Genomic DNA, 21,925 nt, shown 5'->3' on the forward strand with positions numbered 1-21,925 from the left:
AATATTCTGATACTACCTCCTCGAGAAGCAAGCTTCAGTACCTCATGGTCATTTGTCTAAAGTGCTTACTTTTATGTGTTTTAAACTAATTTTCATACTATTTTTACCAAGGATGACCTATTTGTTGTATTGTAGGATTATAAGAACAAGAGCTCTACATGCAGCCTATCAATCACCTTCAGGATTTTTTAAACCTTGATGGTGCTCATCTCAGCCTTTTCCTCTCCAACCTGAAGTATCAACTTTTTCAGTCTCACCTCCTAAGCCACCTAGTCTATCTCCTTGCTCATTTATTTGCCTTTTTTAATATGTTACAGTGCAATTCCACTACATTGTTCATGAGAACACAGCAAACATAAATGAATGCAATGCTCAAGCTGCGGGTACACCACAGTTCCAAAAATGGGAAGAATGATGCCCTCTCTTTTGACAACATCCATCAGTTTTTGGCTTTTTTTCCTGCTATTCTCATAGAGCTAATAACTTCAGACTACAGTAACCAATGACACTATGATTTTTCTGCACCTCTCTGGCTGCCAGTTGCAAGTTCAGTGTCTTGTAGGAATAGTTTAGACTATTTTTCGTAGCTGTACTACCTTGCATTTACCCACATCAAAGTTTATTGGCTAACGTCTTGTCTAATCACTCAGTTTTGTGAGCTTCTTGCCAAGTGAGGCAACAGTTGGTTAACCAGAAGAGCTTAATTTTACCTGCAGAGCTGAAGATCTGAGTTTTTACTCTCTTCCTCATGAAATTGATGAAAATGTTGAAAATAAACCCAGCATGATTCCTTTCTTTCTGAGTGCTGTTAATTTTCTGTTTACAGTTGATGAGCTAGACTTTAGGGCCTTCATTGGTCTCCTCATGCAGGCAAGCCTTCAATTTTTAATATATTTTTACAATAAGCAAATGGCTGCTTCTCTGTCACTGAAGATGACAAGGAAAACTGAATGAAAAAATCCCAAACAATCCAAAACCTAAACCACATCCTCCAGAACAAAGCAGCAAATTTCCTCCAGAATAAATGACAACACAATTAAAATTCAGGTATTCCTTTTCTTTAAGAAAAGTATAAGAAGTGATAACTATTCTAACTTTTGGTCACTACTGTAGCTAGCCAGCATGTATCTGGGAAGAAATAAGCCCACTGCACACCAGCCCAGCACAAGCCCTGTGCACCCATTAAATCCCCCTTAATCCAACAAAATAGTCTAAATGGGGTTTAATTAGCAGAGAGGTCTACTCTAGCCTTTGTGAGCTGGAGTGGATTTCACTCTTACTTGTCAGCTGCACTTGGCTGATTTGACATTCATTAGTTGAAATTTTACATATTCATCAGGCTGGAAGGAAAACATATTAATGCAGAGGGATTGCTGCTGAAAAAGAAAGACCAAATTCAAAAAGCAAATAAACTCGGGTGGTAATGTCTATGAGTGCAGAAGGCTATTGCTTCCCAGAACACAGCAGAAATTGCAGCCTGCTGTCACCCAGGGCTGTGGTAGAGCTCTGCAGGGCAGGCACATGTGTGCACACCCCAACAACTTGCTGGGACTTGGGCCACAGGCTGGCCACGTTCTCAAAACGTTCTTACCATTTTCTGACAGAACAGGTATTTTGGTCTCTGCTACTTCTCTGAATGATGATAGTAGCAGGAAAATTGACTTGCTTTCAAATTCATGCAGAGAAGGAAGAGGCATTTTTGCTATGTAGACACAAAACTGCTTCAAAATTATTCATACCCATCTAACTAATAGTTCTGTACCACACATGCTGAAGGAATCAGAGCCAGAGCTATCAGCATTATAACATCCTGCTTTCACTCATTATATTGAAAAAGAACGTCATTTTACTGTGACACTTTTCATCTCTGGTTCCCATCCAAAAATCTTTTATTTTATGACGTTGTATAAGGGTGATGGGAGGATGATTTCAGCACAAGTCACTCATCTATTTTCAACCAATACAGGCATAGTTAAAATGTCTTTCTCCATTTTGAGATAAAGCTGACACTCTTGTTAGTGGAATATTCAGAAACAGCAGAGCATAAACATTCAAAATTGTGCAGATGATATCACTGACTGATGAAAGACTCTCCTTTGGCCCTAGTCTGGAGACATCTTTCCTTTCGCTTGATTTTTAGTTGTGATTCAAGTGAGTACAAGAGTATTAGCAGGACTTGGTAGTAAGTAAGTATGAAGAAAATTCAAAATAATGATTGTTTCTTTTGCCTGCTAACTACAGTAAATCCATTAGACTTTCAAATGTGTGACTGTGATACTGAGGAGTTATGCCCAAGAGCAACTGAATTTTCTGTGCATTGAAACTTTGTACTTACACAACATATAGTGTCCCATTCCATCACGTCAGTTACTTTCCTTATTTACATTTTAAAATCAGAAGATACTTAATTTAAAATCATACATTATTACATCATTAAAGTTACAGTTTTTGAATACACAGCAGTAAGATGCGAAACTTTCAAAGATTTTGACAGTACAGCTACCTGAAAGCACATGCGTTGATTTCAATGGGGCTAAGACTGCAGCTAAGTATTCTTACTGGACAGAATGACACTCCTGATATGGGGGCCTCAGTTGTGTTGGGTTTGTGTGGCAAGGTTTTGGTAGCAGCTGGGGGCATGGGCTACATGGGTGGCTCCTGTGAGGAGCTTCTAGAAGCTTCCACAGTGTCTGATAGAGCCAATGCCAGCCGGCTTCAAGATGGGCCCGCCCCTGGCCAAGGCCAAGCCAATCAGCGCCTCTGTGATAACATATTTAAGAAGGGGGAAAGTTTTTTTTTTTTGCAGCTGGAGGGGGAAGTGCGGAGATGTAACATCAAGGTCAGTGCAGGAGGAGGGGGGAGGAGGAGGAGGAGGCGCTCCAGACACCGGAGCAGAGATCCCCCTGCAGCCCGTGGTGAAGACCATGGTGAAGCAGGGTGTCCCCCTGCAGCCCATGGAGGAAGGATGAGGGGGTGTAGAGATTCCACCTGCAGCCCGTGGAGGCCCCTACGCTGGAGCAGGTGGAGGTACCCGAGGGAGGCTGTGGCCTGTGGGAAGCCCGGGCTGAAGCAAGTCCCTGGCCGGACCGGTAGACCCGTGGAGAGGGGAGCCCATGCCAGGGCAGGTGGCAGGACTTGTGACCCCGTGGGAGACCCATGCTGGAACAGTTTTCTCCTGAAGGTCTGCACCCCATGGAAGAGACCACGCCGGAGCAGTTTGTGAAGGACTGTAGCCCGTGGGAGAGACTCCATTTTGGAGCAGGGGAGCGATGAGAGGAGTCCTGCCCCCGAGGACAACGAAGCGGCAGAAACAACGTGTGCTGCACTGACCGCAACCCCCATCCCCCTCCCCCCATTTCCCCCCCCTCGCCGCTGAGGGGGGGCGGAGGTTGAAGCAGGGAGTGAAGTTGAGCCCGGGAAGGGGGGAGGGGTGGGGGGAGGTGTTTTAAGGCTTGATGTTATTTGGTTTTTTTCATTGCTCTATTCTGTTTAGTAATAAATTAGATGAATCCCTTCTTCTAAGTTCAGTTTGTTTTGCTCGTGATGATAATTAGCTCTCCCTGTCCTTATCTCGACCCGAGCCTTCTGTTAACTTCTCTTCCCCGTCCCGCTGGGGAAGGAGTGAGTGAGCGGCCGCGTGGCGCTCAGCTGCCGGCTGAGCCTAAACCACGACATCAGTTTATTAAATTGTGTGGATATCTACATCACATCTATACAGTAGACTCTTTGCAGAGAATTAAAAGGAACAATCACTCAAATAAAGATGCATTCCCTTTTTGCTTTGAGTAGAAATTGTGATGACTTTCAGACTCATTTCTCTGGCTGTCTTGTGTTCAGGGTTTGCTTCCCCACATATTCTCGGAGCATGCCTAAAGCCTTGCATCACAAAATGGAGGCTGAGAACCTACCCTTCTCTTGCCATGTTCAGTGGTTATAAAACTCACCTGAGATAACGAACTTCTCTTTCACTGAATATTACTCTCTTATCCCCAACTTTCCGTACATCAAGGCTCACAGACCTCTGTGTCTGCAGCTGCAGAAAGGTGCCTAAGTCAAGAAGCAGGAGGCATTTGTTGTAGGGACTACTGTAGCTGTACCTGCTGCGATGCAGGCTCAATGGATTTGGCTACCAGACACGGCCAAAAGAAGAAAAATGCAAATAACAAAAGAAGCCTTACTTTTTATTGAAAATGTAAAAATCATGTGAATCATGTACAATATTTTCTCATAAGGAAAATTTTAGCTGTTCCATAACGTTTCACAAAACTGTAAAACATTTCATTTTTATAAAGACTTTTTCATAAAACAAAGATAAAACTAAAGTAGTATTACAAAGCTATTTTCTAAATCATCAACAGAGAACTGAAAATGTTTAACAGATTAATTCATACAAGTGGCAGGAGGAAGGACTCTTCCATTTGTAAATCCGCAAGAGGACACACAATGGTATAGAGGGGCATGGGTTTTTTGTTTCAAAATAATTAGAATCAAGTGACATGCTAAAACAGTACAGACTTGGATTCATAGGATGGTACAAGTTCTAGGACTGCATTTCTCTACACTACCTCAAACAGTGCAACAGTGATTCAGTGTAAATCTCTACAGTGTTTCATTGATTCAATACTTGTGTTCAAGTACGTGTCCATGAGAATGATCAAAATCCCTACTTAGCTATTTTAATTTTCTTGTTTATAATATAAGTTACAGTAGATTATCCCCTTCAGTATGTTTCTAAATCAAATGAACTGATTTTACAATACATTCTGTTATAGCCTGTTCAATAATGTTAGCTTACTCACCTCAACATCTGTTGCAAAATACACAAGATCATTCTGACTCTGAATGCCAAAAATATAATAAAATTAAAAAGGTCTTTATTTTGATATACAACAAAACTATGCACCTAAATTAAAATAAATTCAAGATAACATGATTTATTTTTTTTTTGCAACAGAGAGATGACCCTACTGAAAATAAACATTTTAAATACTAGTTACTATTTTTTTTTAAATTCTGATACATGTATCCAAAATTGTTCGTATAAAAATTAATTACAAAAATGTCAGAAGATAAAACAATTTGGCTGTCAAGCCAAAACAATTAAGGATATCTGGCAGGCAAAAATAAATTAATTTGATTAAATTATATGCAATCATAATATCTGGTCTGAAGAAGCGTGTGTGTGTGTGTGTGTGTGTGTACATGTGTCTGTTTATAAATAATACAATTGCAAAGAGCTGAGAGCCAGCCAGCCTAACAGAGGTCAACTTTTTTGTTGCATTTTTTGCGCATAAAAGTCCCTGCAGGTCTCACAGCACCGCTGATACCACCTCATGTCTTGACAGAGGTTCTTCTCTCTTATCACCCTGCAGTATACAGGCCATTGGTCTCCCAGGCACTTGAATGTTAAAGCAGCTGTGAAACAACAACAAAATCAAATATACATTACTGTTACATTTACTAGTGAAGAATCAGGTAGCAAAGGTGACAAAGACAACAGAAGTGTATTTGGGGAAGGGAAAGGAGAATAGGTGTAGATATTCAAGAAAAGACAGACAAAAAAATCCTCCTGCTGTGAATATTCTCAACATTAGTATTTTTTAAGGTCAGCTTAATTTATAAATTGGATTAAGCTGCATTGAAACTAATTGGTTTAATGTCATGCAGTTGTCTCATCATGAGAGAGTGAAGCCCATCTTTCTGCCCTATATAAAGGTGGGCTGGGGTTGGAGTGAGGGCTATGTGGGGACTGCAGAGCCAGCTGCAGCAGAACAGTTCCAGCTGAAATGGCCCTCAGTCTGAGATGGAAGTTGCCACTGGAAAAACAGGAAGCCTCAGTTTGAGTAGTACCAGAATGGGGTTCTCAAGGTCACCTATGATTTTTTTTTTTAATCAGAGGCAGCTATGGAAATGTAGGAATTAAAGCATGGAGACTGCTGCTGGTTTTCTGATCAGCTTTTGCTCAAGAAATCAAGACTTTGTGCCGTGTTGTCAATGAATGGAAATTGAACAAAACTACATGATGTCTTACATCATCTTTGTAAGTGAAATAATCCACTAGACCTTTTGTTTTGCCTGTTGGTTCAAAGGAACAGAAATATATTGTCTTGCTTACTTGAACACTGCAGATGCCACACCGTGAGGCACCCTTATACGGTTTGAGGACAGTTAGCAAGCCCATGGTACACTTCATAATGCAAATCCATTTTATCTAGAAAAATGACACTTAACAGTATGGAATCAATGACAGTTGATATGTTGGCAAATATACTTGTCCAGGCCCAATTATCATATTTTGTGCTTCTGAAATGCACAAATACTTACCTTCCTGACCTTTTTCTTTTCTCTCCAAGTATATTAATTTTTTTTTTCAAATTGTCTTCCAATACATTGGTCTGACTGCATTACCCTCTCTTTAATCACTTCAGTGGGTCTTCCCTCCTCCATGTCAAAGACAGGCTATTAATTCCTACCTTCATATATTTCATGTCTTATCTTCACCCACTTATTCAGGTTGCTCTAGTCTGTTGCTGCTTTCTAACTGTGGGAATCTCTGATTACCAAATTCTTCCTCAGAAACTTCTAAAATGACAAGGACATCACACTAGCCTGAAAAGCCACTGCTTTGTTTATTCTACCTCGTCCCACGGTTGCTATCACTATTTAGTTCTCTTTAGCAGTCATAAACATTCAGATGCAGAAGCCTGACTTCTGTTATATGCTTCTTGTACAAAACAGGCATATTTTCACGTGTGTTGTCTTTTTTTCTTCTGAAGCCAGCTGTTAATCCACTCGTTTCACTTATGAAAGCTTCTTACAATACCTGTCATAGAAGGACCCTGGTACCAAATTTGAGTCTTTTCACATTCAGTTATTCAAGCTGTACTGCATACATGGAATTAATATGGGAAACAGTGAAAAATAGGGCACAAGAAACAGACATCATCCAAAAATCATCATAAACACTGAACTGAAAAAATGTCAATCATCTCACAGAAGATTTGAGTTACTCTCCTTTTTTAACAGAAGGGAAAGAGAAACTGAGAGTGTATGCATAAAAGAATAGAGATGGTGCAATCCACTTCAACTTCCATTAGCTCTAGTTCCAACTACAGAGAATCTATACTGCATAATAGGAATGGAACTGGAGGTCAAAATGATCAATATATTCAAGAGAAGCATTGCATTATGTATTTTGGAGATGTTACTGTTTTTACCGGATTGGATTCTGACTCCTGCTGAATGAGGTTGATCTGTAGATTACTAACAACATTGCTACATAATCCATTCTACGATGACAACATAGTCCAACCCTTTTTTGTGCACTTCACATTAAGTCAAATTTTAATGCATCTGATGCTGTATTTTTTTGGTGAAACTTTGTTGTGACACAAAGCTGCTTATACCTCACCCAAGGGAAAGTGCAAGTGATGGAGTGATGGCCTCTTGCTTCTGAGAGATCAGTTGAACAAAGAAAGATAAAGTATGAAGGGCAACCTTACAACAGTGAAATAGCAGAGGAGAGGGCCATACACAACAGCTGCCATCTCATCCAGCAAACTGAAACAATGACTACTACACAGAAATGTTTAAGTGTTAAAAACTTCAAAGACAAATACCCTTCACTGACTTAAAGGATTACATACAGCCTGAAATGTTAAGACTTGCTTTCCATGCAGGAGTAATCTATTTGACAGGAGGGTTTATCTTAACAAGGGCTCTGGAAAATCATCTGGAAAGGGTATGCTGTCTTACAGCAAGCCTTTGAATATTCCCCAGTCATGCTCAAGATGCAGATGAACAATTTGGGGAGCTAATGGTAAGACCATCATCAACAACCCACTAGGAAAGAACAATTAACAGAATTAACAGTTCTGCAGTTATGCAGCAACACAATTTATTTAAGACAGAGATGAGTTCCTGAGTTCCTCCAGGAACAGCAAATCTTTTCATGTTAGTAATTTTCCTTCATGCATCCTAATCCATCATGCATAGACTGTACGTATTTGAACTAAAGAAGACAAATGGAAAGAGCTATTTGTATTTGAGGAACAAATAATGGCCAACTTGATTTCACAAATGTCATGAGAATATAGTTTGCAGAGCTTTTAAAGACAAAACAAGGCATTTTCTTACTTCAGAAATGTTTGATAAAATTGAGTGGACAAATATATATAAACATATATATTATGTTTATAATGTCTCTAATACTTTCATCTCAGATGTTTTGTGTCCATAATGTCATACAGTCCCACAATATGGTCCCTCCTTGGACAACAAAACCCTTCACCATTCTGAGACACAGTCTCTGATGTACACACTGGAAAACTGAGGCAGAGAGATGAGTCTCTCATAGAATTTACATCTCCTGAGTCCTAGCCCTCTGTTTTTAAACTGGGATCATCATTACTCTATGGAGAGAAAGAACTAAAAAGAGATTTCCAGTGGGAATGTGTCATTTTGACTGCTTACCTAACCTGGGTGATGTTATTGTGTTAACATTAACTTTCTCATTGCAGGGGTGGAGATGACAGGGTCTGTAGGCTGCAGGCTTTTCTGAGGAAAAGCATTCATTGCCATGCCTTCCCGTGATCTTGTGCATGCACTGGATGACTCGGGACTGCATCCCTTTGCCACAGGTGACGGAGCACTGGAACACACAGAAGATACACATTGATTTGAAAGGTATTTTTGCCTGTAAACATGAAGGTGAAATGCCAGCCCAGGTGAAGTCAGTGGCTGCTCCTTCACTTGTCAGCATTCCAAGATTTCTGCCCTCCATTCTGTTAGCTAAATGAAAATAAATTTTAAAAGTACAAATAAATTGGCCACATTTATTGAAGGACTGAGTCCAGCATCCTGTTGCTGTCAAGGTCCATTTTGTAAAGCCTGTGATGAAACTGAAATGCAGCAATGTGCCTGAAGGGAGCAAGGGCTGTTCTGCTGTATCTGTATCCTAATTTACTCTTATTAGAGGTGAAAGTGATTGAACAAAAGAAAATACTCACAGACATTGACAGAGAGAAGCATTTTTAATTAAACCATTACTCCTGCCCATGCAAAAGTACTCTTTCTACTGAGCAGAGTGTATGCCTCCTGTCTTTGCGTCACATCTTCATGTTTTCCTGTGTGTCCCACAAATGAAACACACATGAGACAAGCTGCCTAGTCTTTAATCAACCTTTCTGTCTTGTTGCCACAGAGAATGAGGTGAGAAAATAAAACAGCTGAGCACTGTAATGATGGTAACATTCTACTTCTCTTGCAGTAACATATATTAGAATTAAAACTTGGGTAGTGCTGTACAGATGCATATAAAACCTATTTCAGACCAACAAAATACATGCTTTTGCCTTCACTTTTTGTCAACAAAATTTCACAGGGCATGACTTATTTTTGTGTCCATTGACATATATTCTATTGCTTTAACTACAAATTAATTCAAAAAAGTTATATGTTGCAATTTGCTCCTACCTGCTAATGATTTTGACTCAAGTACCTATAAATTTCATTAAGTTTTGGAGAAATTTACTATAGAGGACATCTTCAAATATTGATTAATTTCTTTCAATGAATGACATGAGCACTGGTGGAAAATTTATGCCACTACTATGCACATAATCCTGAAAATATTTTTATTGTAAAAAATCTTAATTACATAAATATTCAGAACACATTTCCTAGGGAGACTTCAAGAAGCAGCTGAAAAAATATTGAAATGAGAGAAAAAGACAAGGAGAGGGTGCTATAACAAAAGAGGCTTCCCAAGGATCCTGTCTCAAGATGGAGATGGAGAAGTATAGTTTTCTGAAAAGAAAGAATAAATTGTGTGTGTAAGAAACACTAAAGGGGTTATTACCCTTTAGTTTTGCTATCTATGTGCTTTTGAGTGACATTTTAAATGCTGTTACTTGGAGGAAAGATTTACACATGCCAAACGGGAACTAGAGGGCTTGCACCCAAATATGTACTTAAAAAGAAGTGACATTCATGTCTTTTGGACTTAGGAGACTCCAAGAGAGGTACAAGAGACTAAGATATACACTTGAAGGGTGTTTGCACAAGAGACTGAACAAGGTCCAAAGCACACTTCAACTTGTAACGACATGAAATTAAACACTGGCATTCTATAGCGGTAGCAAACTTGATTTTGCTTCTGTTCTCAGTGATGCGTATCAGGAGTAACTCCATAAAGTCAATAAATAACTGTAAGTTCTTGCAAAGTTAATCAGATACAGCCTGCGTGAGCCAAGGCATGCAAAGATACTCAATTATGAATACGTAATTTTCTATTCAATAGCAGCCACAGCTTAACATATGAACAAATATGCTGTTTACAGGAAGGAATTCAGCTAGTACTGAAGTCTTTTCAAAGCAGAAATCTGTCATCAACTTTGAATATAGTATACTGCTTTTAAATTGCATGAGAAAGAGCCTCTCAACAGAATTCCTTTTCCTGAATTCTCTGCCTTTTCCCTGTGCAAGTAAAACCAATCTGACTTCCTATAATGGCCAATATTATGTACATGGTAAACGTGTATAATCACACATATACGCAGCCAAATTCAATCACCAATAGCAGCCAGAACATTGATCTTAATCTTGCCAAAATTCTAGCCACTTCTAGGATTCCTCTCTCCATAATTTCAGAGAGGTTTTTCTTTGGAATATTTTAATGGAATAGCAAATGAGAGAATGGATAGCAATTTTTTTTAAAAAAAACACCACCACAAAACCCCCCCCAAAACCTGAGGATGAAGGAAAGATGAAGGTAATATGATGAAGATAATGCAATGAAGTTAATAAGATGATGATAATGTTTAAAGATTATCACAATGATCTTAATTTAGAGTAATTTTGCTTGCAGTATTTTCCCTTCAGTAAAACACTTGTATGCCAGAGTATGTGTGAGTTTGTAGTATGTATATATCTTCTTTTATCAGCTACAGTGGAGGAGGTCATGATAGGCAGGTGGATCTAGTACATAAGATCTCCTAAAAATAATTTATCTATCTGCCTTTAGCCTTTGGTTCTCCTAAAATGAGCAGGTGCAAGCTAGCCATCTGGAGTACTGGAGGGGAGAACGGGATTTGAAAACATAAGACTTCTGCTGACAGAATGGACTCCACTGGTTTATCTACTAATTGATAATGCATAACAATTCATGTATGCATGTGCCTTTGTGAAGAGCACTCTGGCAGCAGTCATATGTTCCCTATATCAAATGCGCCTTGGCTTGAATGCTTCTCATGACTGCAACTGAGACAATATGCAACAAGCAGACAGATCCCTCTCTTGGCTAATCAGTATTTAAACTCTGAGCTTCTATGCAGAATTTGGCAAGATTTTGACATTAAAATCTTATTTAGTGAATTAACATCCCTTTAATGACCGAAGCAGCTACTGGCCTTTCTGAGATATTTCAAAGAGCGCTATGAAGCATTACAAGGTATTTTTCTACCCTGAGATGTATACATCTTACAAACAAATGCACCACTTTATCTACTACCTGCCTTCGAAAGTACTACTTCTTAACATCCCAACTTTAGAGGAAGAAACTGACACTAAAGCATGATAAACCAAAATGTTCATATTGGAAACATATGGCAAAGCAGGAAATAAGAAATGTGCCTTCTGTTTTATCTTCTTTTCTTTTCACAGAAAGGTACTTATTTTTAACTTTTTATTTATTCTTATTTTAGAAAATTGAGAACTTTTATTAAGTCTTGTAAGACATTTGCGGAAAACTATGAAGAGGCAGGGCTACCACACTGATTTGCAATCCAAAACTTTCAAAGCCAGCCTGATCAGCTTACAAGTAAAGAGAGGTTTTTTCCAAACCACTAGTGTTTTAAAATCAACCAGGGATCTGATAGTCAAGTGGTGCTCTTCCCTGTTCACACATCACCACCATCATCAGTGTCTGACTTCAGAATTAAGACTTCTACTGATTGGAAGCCAGAAAAAAAAATAGTATCTTTTAACCATATTTATATTATCTCACATTCAAAGTAGTATGAAATAGGGAAAAAACACTTCAGGTATGGCATTTAACAGTGTATTTGCTAGCTACACAGACAGTGAGAATTCTGTCTTCATGAGTGGTCTTAAACGTGAATTTGTGCTGCATATACACCAGCCAACTGCTGGTATAACAGAGAACAGCCACTGAATATTGTAAGATAAAAGGCATCCATAATATTATTTTTTTTTCACTCTGCAAAGGTATGGACTTGGTCCAGTTTCACCAGGAGACACGTCAACTTCTGCAAGCCAGCTAGATGCAACTCAGAGCAACAGCTCTGACCCCGATTTTGATACTCATTTTACTGCATATGCACATGTATCTTCTAGCTGAAGCAGACTCTTGCAAAACTGTCTCCTAAGCTTGCCTCACTTTTGGATATCTCTCACTGCTAATATTGAACCTGAGGCAAATACCTTTCACTGGTGTGCAGCCGTTACATTTTAGGTAGCGCATGTGGTATGTAGCTAAAGCTACATAGCTTCTGTATACTTCTGGAGTTTCCATGTTTAAAACTGTACCAGAGCTTTCAACTTACAGGAAACAAAAAATACTTTAATTTTTACATATTAAGCAGTGAATTTAATGAGAAAGCAATCTATCTGTCAAAAATGCTTGTATTTTCCATGATTTTATATATAAATATATATTTATATAAAGCTTACATATATAAAATTTACAAAATTGCCCACTCCAAACCAATCTGTAGCAATTTGCATCAACTCAGCAGATCTCAGAGTAATTTAATCCGACATCTTTTATTACTAGCGAATGAAGAATACTTTTCTATAGCTCTTCTTCCTACCCTCTCCACCTCCTAAATGTCACTCCTGCACATACTACACTTTATTTTTGTGATGGTTAATTACATTTTACTTCTGACTATTCAGATGACCTACACTTGAAGGCCATGTAGCTGATTAGCAAAAATTCCTCTAGGACAACTGTGTTTGTAGGTTTAGACTAAATGTTCTAATACGCAGCCAGATATTTTTTATGTGGCTGTTAATCTGTGCATTTTGGAAACAGGCCTAAAGGTACTGTAAAACCATTCAAGCAGCAAGACATGTAAAACATTCCTGTTAAAAGATTACCAAAAATTCCTGGATAAACATAGTTAACAGCCTTTTTTTTTTTTTTGACAGACTTTCTTTCAAATAAAATCTACCCACCCTGATTGAATTTTGTCCTACTTTTGAACTTCTTTTAGCTATAATTTCAAGGACAGAAACCTAGGCGTTAAATATAACAATCCTTACACTTGGCATGCACACCCATTACCCAAGATTCCTTCTTTCTGTTCTCTGCCAAAAATATATATTCTGGAGAGAATACATATTCCCAAGGCCAACAGCTGAGGAAGGTGCTGTAATGCCTTAGCTGCTTCCAGCTGGCCTTCATAAGAAGTAGGAATTCCTAAATTAAGGGAAAAATTGTCACTGGCAGACAGTAATGGTCAAAATGCATCTTTCTGCCAAGACAACAGTCAGTCACTGCAAAGGCTGATACAATTCACAATGAAAAACCCCATCTGTGACAATGTTAACAGAACTGACTTGGACAATTTATTTTCAATAATAAATGGATTGTTCAATAAAAAGTTTTTACAAGTCTAAGTAGCATTCAAAGTGGAGAGTGATGTGCTCATAAGGAAACTCAGTGATGAGTTCTACTGGAAATTATTAGCAGAACATTCCTAATCATTTATGTATAGGTTCATCAGTTCCAGCAGTCAAGTGATTTCAACCATTTCATAAAGTGAGTGTGAAACAAGGATAGCAAGCAATCAGACTGTAGCAACAGAATTCATATTTGCTGACACACTTGCAATCTTTTTGTGTATCCTCTATTTTTATGAAGTGTACTTTCGAAGGCAGGTAGTAGATAAAGTGGTGCATTTGTTTTCAACAGACTTTATACTGAATGCAGTAATATTCTTAAAGGTTATGAAAGAAAGCAAATAATCTGCAGTTTATTTAAGAACTTATATATATATATATATACACACACACACATATATATTGGCATTTGTGAATAGTGTAACTGATACAAAAAGAAGGAGTAATGGATCCAAACATAAGATGGAGTCTGAGTTCTCCCATGCATCATTTCCAGGAAGGTCTTTTTGCCTCTCTCATTTCTGACACACCCAACACCTCAGTATGTGAATGCCAAATTTAAAATTCAGAACTTGTGCTAAGTTTAGCTGAAAAAAATCTGCTGTTGGTCTCTCCTAAGTTTAAAAAGTTTGAGTTGTTATTATTTATTTTACTTTTCTTGTCTGTTCCTCCCCCCGCCCCCCGGTTCTTTTCCTCCCCCTCATTTTTCTTTCTGGCTCTTATTTCTGGAGCAATAATTAGTACTGGGTAACTGTTCACAAGAGGTAAGATTTTAAAGTAAGATAGACAGAGCCCCAGCTTACCTTTCATAAGCAGGGCTAGAGATAGGGTTCCTATGGTTTCCTATCCTCATCTCAAGAATCTGGACTCTTTTCTCTTTTCTTTTTCTTTTCTCTCTTTTCTTTTCTTTTCTTTTCTTTTCTTTTCTTTTCTTTTCTTTTCTTTTCTTTTCTTTTCTTTTCTTTTCTTTTCTTTTCTTTTCTTTTCTTTTCTTTTCTTTTCTTTTCTTTTCTTTTCTTTTCTTTTCTTTTCTTTTCTTTTCCTTTTCTTTTCTTTTTTCTTTTCTTTTCCTTTCTTTTCTTTTCCTCCTTTCCCTTTCCTTTCCTTTTCTTTCCTTTCCTTTTTTTAAAAAAATAAAATTTTAAACCCTTATTATCTTCCCAAGCTTGACTTGTCTATGAAAAAAGAGTTAGGCAATTGGTCCAAAACTTTAGTCAACAGTTGCACCAGCACATTAGTATCTATATTTTTCAGGGAAAGGTGCCCAGCAAAATGTGTATCCCTGTTTAAGCTTAAATGTGATATACTCCCTAAATTGACTGAAGACCATTACTATTTATACATCTATAGGGCAACCATAAAATTATTTCCATGCTTCTCAGTGATGTGAAGCATTAGCTTTTATTTTCCCAGTTCTGTAAACTGTATTTATCCTTCATGGTTTATAAAGGCAATACAGATATAGAGCTGAAAACAAATAGTCAACTTAATTTTTTTGATAAAATAGATCTGTGATGGTTGTGATATTCTGAGATGAGGGAAGTGAAAGCAAACCGTATGAGCACCATTTCTTTAGGATCTTTACCCTCCAGCCAAGGAAACAAACAGCTCCAGTCAACAGCACTTTTACAGAACTATGGCTTGTTTTCAATGTCTTTATGGATATTTTACCAATTCCAAAGATACTAAAGGTTTGCCTAAGGCTGTATGTTACTTTTGAAGTATGCCAGCAAAGAAACCAGAAAGAGACAATTGTTTGTTAGAGCCATATGATAAAACTAGTTGTATAGATGCAAGTCATAACTCTGTAAGAAGATTCACACTTATAGGATTAGACTCAATATTATACTGCCAACACTTTGTAAAAAATCTTTTATATAGCATACTGTATATATTACTGCCATTAGTGCTCAGTGATGAATAAGACATTATTATATCACACACATTTACATCTGAGATATCACTGCATGGTATTTTGGCAGAAGATGACTTTCCATTGATTGTAACTATCAAACACACAAACAAGAATCTGGAAGCAGTTAGATTTGACGACATTGTAATTACCCTAATCTTTCCAATTATATTAGTTGGTGTATGTCATTCTGGACTGATGCAAATGAAGTCTTGAAAAGAATTTGAAATATTAGCCTTTGAGTATATAATTTAATGTTAGCATGTATCACAATGCTGGCCTGCTGCTCTGTAGAAAACCTTCCAGGGAAAAGCATAGTTGATCAGCACAAAAACAATTCAAGGATTATGGCATTTCTAATGAGAAGACAATTCAAAGAACCCATTAAGGACATAAAGGAATTGTCATAGGAGGGGAAAAACTCCTCTAAGAAACCCCTTTCTCTTCAAAACTTCTACTAATTTATCTATTTACTTTTCAGAAATCAAAGAAACATATGTCAAAAAGCTGGTTTGTATTACATAAAATTAACTATTTGTCTTTAAATAGCATCATGCTATGTAGCACTCTCTAGTTTTTCCAGTAGTAAAAGTAAGAGCTCATCCCTAACAATGATTTTACTTCTATTCACTATATCTACCAAGTTTTAAATCATGAAGATCTGAAGTGATAGCAGGCAACTCAGCTAAATGCATATGAAAGATATTAAAAAAAAAAAATGCCACAACAAATTGAGAGTTTATGAGGAAATGGAAGCCTAAGGAAGTTTTTTTTTTTTTTCTGAAATACCATGATCCCGCATATGGGTCATTATTTTTGGAATAAAAACCTTAAAACAGAGAAAATGAAGCAGAAGAATTACTTACAACTATCAATAAAACTTCCACTGGTTAATTTTCTCTTCAAAAAGTCTAAACATATTCTTCATTGGAAGAAAATGGATTTCCAGAAAATTATTCTAACAACTGCTTTATTAGTAGGAAAACCATACTGAAGTGTAACACTTTCATTATGTATGATGAGGTCACCCAAAAGCATGACTGTCCTGAGAGAACTATCAGAGGGTCAGGAGATAGACAATGTTGAACTGAGTTGTTGTGATTCTGTGATAAACTTATGAAAGAATGATCATTACTTTTGCGTGAACTCTGGTTTATGTCAACATTATTGGAAGTATTTGAGGCAAGATTACATGAGGGAACTCTGGGGATTAAACATAAATCTATGAACAACAGCATGAAACAGCACAGATAAAGCAGAAAAGTTAATCTTTCATACAGTATTTAAAAATATGTAATATTGCCTGTAATTCTTTAAAACTGGTACATGAATAATGAATTATTCTGACTCTGTCTTGCAAGTCAGAAATCACAGACTTTAATTTGAAACAATTATTTCAAAAGAAATTTTAAAGAATTAGTTATTAATTATAAAGTATTTTCAGCTAGTAACTAGTTACAAATTATTAGAAAACAGTAAAAAGTGAGAATCACATAGATTAAAACAAAATAAAAAATAAACAACAATAAATACTTTGGTGACAAAATGAGGATTTCATAGAAATGAAGTTTATCACCAAGAATGAACACCTGAAGCAGCATTATATACATTAACTGCATGAAAGATAGGATAACAAAATGCATGAAAGAAAAAAGGTTTTCTAATGCACAAAAATCAATTAGATCCCAAACAAGCAGAAACATTACATAAATTCTAACAGAACCTAAGTGAACCAGGTAAATGAGTTACATGTTGGCAGATACAGTCAGAGATGTTGAGGTAAACATTTGGAAAGAGAGAGATGATCTTAGAGATGGAGATACACCAGGCAAAAGAATGCCTGCTGGACTGAGTCTCAGCACTGGATTGGGTATTTGAATTTTCCTGCATGCATTGACAGCTTTGGAATGACTTGTCAGCTATCAGAGAAAAAAATCTAGGCACTATCATGAACAGACCAATGAAATTATTTGCTCAATGATGTGTGTCACTAAGCAAAAGCAAGAACATTAAGACAAGACAGAGTAATGAACATGCAGCAAAAGCCTACGCTGAAAAGATAAAAAAGGTATGTGGTTCAAACTATCAGGTGTTCTCCTCCAAATTCTGGGACCAGTCATGAAAAGTCAGATAAACTGACTTTTTCCAGTTTGTTTACTGAGATAGTCTTACATAGAATGGGAACAAGAATTTCACTTAACTGAAATTAAGAGAAGATAAAACAGAAGTTGCTGCTCTTGTTTGTCTTGTCTTCTCCTTTGCTGTGTGATGTTACTTCTAATCCATTCGCTCCTTTCTTACCTGTGATGTTATGTGATGGTATTTTTTTAACATAAATTCAGCATAGTTCCTTGGGACACTGAAATTCTGACGGTCAGTGTAGTTCCTATCTTGTAAAATTTTCTTGAGAATAATCTTTTTAAACTGAGCCTGATTGAGCAAGAATTAGTGTCAGCACAAGGATACTGAAGGTATGCTTGGCCCTACTACTCTTCTGCATTGAGAAGAGTACTCTGGGATATACATCCTGCTAGTTGGGCTATAAAGTTTTGCATTGTAATGGTTGTGTAGTAGAGTGTTAGAATAAAGATTTCACTGGTAAAGCACCATTTATCTACCTGCTGAATTATGCATCAACCTTTCAGAAGACTCATTGTTCAAAGATCCCAACAGCCCTCAACAAAAATCGGTAGGCATTTCTGGGAAAGCACATAGTGAAGTCCTGGATATAGAACATTGCTTCTATTCAGCAATTCCCAAGAATGTTTTTCTTTATTTAAATCTTTGTTTATATCTATATGTGTTCATATCTATATGTAAGTCCCCTGCAGCAGTAATGCCTGGCCTGGTGCCATAAGGCTCACAACCATAAAAGTTTGGGAATTGGTATTTGGCCTGATCTAGACTGCACTAGAATGGCTTGGAAGACAGCAACAGTGGCAAAGGAGGTGATGGGAAGCTGCTACTGCTATCCTCTGTGACCTCTGACTTTGTAGGTGCATGACACATGTCCTGCTATGTATGAACTTGTCTCCTTTGCTTAGCCTTGTTTGCTCCAAGAGATTACAACATCAAAATGTTGAAAGACAGCATTGAGCAAGCCTCAGCACAAATAACTGCTATCTTCTGTAGTAGAAACACTTCACAATTACTCAAAGGCATCCTACTTGTACTTCTAGGTCTAATAATTATAGCTAAGGTGGGGGGTTTTTGTAATTCATTTTTTCCCTTGAAGGTAATCCCCATCTCCTTTTATAAAAATAAGATCCAGTATCAAAGTTTAATGTTGCAATACAAACTCACATATACGATTTTCTCTTTGTTAAGATGTTCAGTAAATGCCATGATGCTTAACAGTTTAACCAAACTTTCTGAAGCTATACCTTTGTATTACTCTGTATAATTTCAAAAAGCATTTCACCTAGTTCGTCCAAAAAAAGCCATTCCAAGAACTTATCCAGTTGACAGTACCTTGTTTGATCAATCCACTTCTCATGAAAACATTTCAGCTTAATTTTTGGGAGCTGAAGCAATTATTTTTTAATTTTAAAGAATGCTTTAGAAATATTCTTACTATTCTATATATTCAATTTTTTTACCTTATTGTGTACGGTCAAAGACAATTTTTAAAATTACCAAAAAATAGTTATAAATTAGCATTTTGGAAATCTGATATATGCAGTTTTTTGAGTCCAGATCATTGACTCTGTTCATAACAGTTGAAAAGGGCCATTAATGCTAACAAACAATATCAGCACTTTTCAGGCTACCAAACATCCACACTGGCACTCTTCAGTAAGGCTTGTAGGAACAGTAATTTCTCTGAAGACAGCAATTTGTATGGAAAGGTGTCAGATCCAGAAGCTCAGTGGATGCCCTGGATCTCTGAATCCAGTATACCACTAAAATACCTATATCACAGCTATCTATCTTTTTGGGCAGATTTGCTAATCTGGCAATTCAATAAACAGCTAGACAAGCTGCCAGTACAGAAGGTAATTATAGAAGCTAAAGGGACAGTTAGTTGTCAACAATAGAAAACAGCAAAATAGAGATCATGTGTATAGTGTAGATACCTACAGTCTATTCAACTTAACATAAAATGTGAAAAGATTTTTAAAATTCATGCCAACTGACAGAGCAATTTCTGCTTCACTAGAAATAAAAGTCTGTTTTGAATGGCATAGACACATCTTTCTCACACCAGTAAGCCAGAGTCCAGTCAATCATACCTGTCAATTATAAGGAGTGCCAAACACTAGTAAGACAGACTGCTTTGCTTATAGCTATGGTTTTGTGCTGTAGGTAGAACTACAGAGGGTATGGCTGGATGGAACACCCAGAAAATTTGCAAGGGTTCAAAGTTCTATTTACTTCTGAAATAGTGCTGGGCATATGTGGAAGAAAACATAATTTATCTATTTTAGCAGCATTTTTATAATTTTACTTCTACTACCAGGGAGTAAGAAAAACACAGCTTGTTCAGATACATTTCAAATCTGCGTTTCTTTTGAAATTTCCTAGACTTCCTCTAACTGTTAGTGTTTATGAAGGTGACTTAGAAGTCCACCTTTTCACTGCTGATTTGTGTCCCTAGCATGCATCTCAGCATGCCTCCCTGAAAAACACTATTTAAAATCAGCACAACCCAAAGCAATTTCATACAGTTGCTGAACTCATCCATATTACCCTTTTCTTTCTTAGGCAACAACAGTGGCTGTATAAGTCAATCTCCTCTTCCCTCATACCACTCTTTCAGATGGTACCCTGCAGCATGCTGTACATTGTGCAACAAGACTGTGGCTATACAGTCCTGCTCAAGCATGGGTTCGTATTTGCCTCTGCTACATGCTGCCATCATCTAGGCATCTTCTAGCTATGAAGGTTGGGGGTTTTTTTATGTGTTCCCCTTCTTTTTGCATTATACCATCTCTTGTACTCCATGAGAAGGTCATTATGGGAACTCACTTGTTTACTTCTTGAAGGGAATGTTCAGAACAAATGTATAAAGGCTGTACCTTCTGCTTGAGACCCTCTCCTAGGACACATAAGAAAAAAAAGTGTAACTGTTATCAGGTGGTTTTAAAATTTTTTTTTTTCTTCTTTTCCTTTTCATTATCTATTTGATCATACAGTTCTCCCCCTACTATGTCACTTGTCAGATAAGACTGCAAAGCATCTTTCAGCAGGAACTGTATGCTTCTTTTGTTCTTGTTTGTTCTGGCTTTGTTTTTCTATGGGGCCTAACAAGGCTCAATTGTGATGGGAACTATTGATATACCACGACTTAATTTTATCTAATTATAACTCCACTTACAGATAATGCAATTGATGAGACAACACAACATCGACCCATAATTGCCTTTTGATTCCAGTTTGGCATTCCCAAAAACTTTGCTTACCCTAAAGAGGCTTGTAGCAGAAAACCAGCAAAGATATCCCAGCAAATCTAAGTGTGACACAGATACCAGAAGTTCCCATTTATGTGTGATTTTTTGTGTATGCTAAATGAATATAGTCAGCTTTTAAAAGCCAGTCTTATCAGTGCTTTTGCCTATTACTGAGGGTGGTCTTGTTCTGTTTTTCTAGAAACTAACATGACATTACATTTACTCCAGGCAAAATACAGTGGTCTATGAAAAAAACTTTATCTGAAAAAAATTATGGTAATATTACAGAATTGGTTAGAAATGCACAAAAAACTCCCCACTCGCATTTCATTATATTGACATCTTCCATATGATTTGTTCATACTTCATTTCTGAAACAAAGACATAATTTACTGGAAATTACCTGTATAATTCAGTCAATATAAAAATTATTGACATGATGCCAGTATTATTTTGACTTCTATTATTTCACAAAAGTCACATAATTTCTTTGTCCATAAATCTATTAATAGTGTCATATTTTGCCTCATGGCCAGCACTGTTCCATTCCTGTAATTTAAAAGAGCTAACAATTTTGGATGGGGATCCAAAGAATAAAAACAAGGCTAACTAACTACCTTGTCAGTAAAACTGTAACATTAATATTATCCAAATTCTATTTTTTTAATTGAAGGAGATGAAATCAGTTGAGTCTATTTGCTATGGAAATTTAGGGGTTGTTTAAATGTCTAAGCACACATTTTAAAAGTTGAATACCCTGTGCTGTTGAATAGTTAGCAAAAAAAAGGTTTTTTCCCTTTCTCCATTTTCACATGTTCTTTGATAGGGATAGAAGAGAAGCAATCCTCATCACTGACAGCTGCTTTTTGCACCACTCAATTGGGAGATGTCTCTGTGACCTGCTGCATTCACTCTGTTTCCCCACAACAGCTGGAGACTGGATTTCCCCCCTGACACACACATATACTTTCTAGACAGC

At 37.2% G+C, this 21,925-nt stretch overlaps 1 protein-coding gene across 2 annotated transcripts in view; it reads right to left on the bottom strand.

The window, feature by feature from the left end:
* Positions 1-4,934: 4,934 nt before the first annotated feature.
* Positions 4,935-21,925, bottom strand: part of ADAMTS19 (ADAM metallopeptidase with thrombospondin type 1 motif 19) — a 154,951-nt gene continuing 137,960 nt past the window's right edge. For both annotated transcript variants that reach the window (XM_075740365.1, XM_075740363.1), the window contains 2 exons: positions 8,473-8,650; positions 4,935-5,415 (listed from right to left, as the gene is read on the bottom strand). In XM_075740365.1, the coding sequence (XP_075596480.1) occupies positions 5,264-5,415; positions 8,473-8,650 (330 nt within the window). In that variant the 3' untranslated portion in view covers positions 4,935-5,263. The remainder of the gene's footprint in view (positions 5,416-8,472; positions 8,651-21,925) is intronic.

This window comes from Balearica regulorum, chromosome Z (assembly GCF_011004875.1).
Source record: "Balearica regulorum gibbericeps isolate bBalReg1 chromosome Z, bBalReg1.pri, whole genome shotgun sequence".
Classification (NCBI taxonomy): domain Eukaryota; kingdom Metazoa; phylum Chordata; class Aves; order Gruiformes; family Gruidae; genus Balearica; species Balearica regulorum.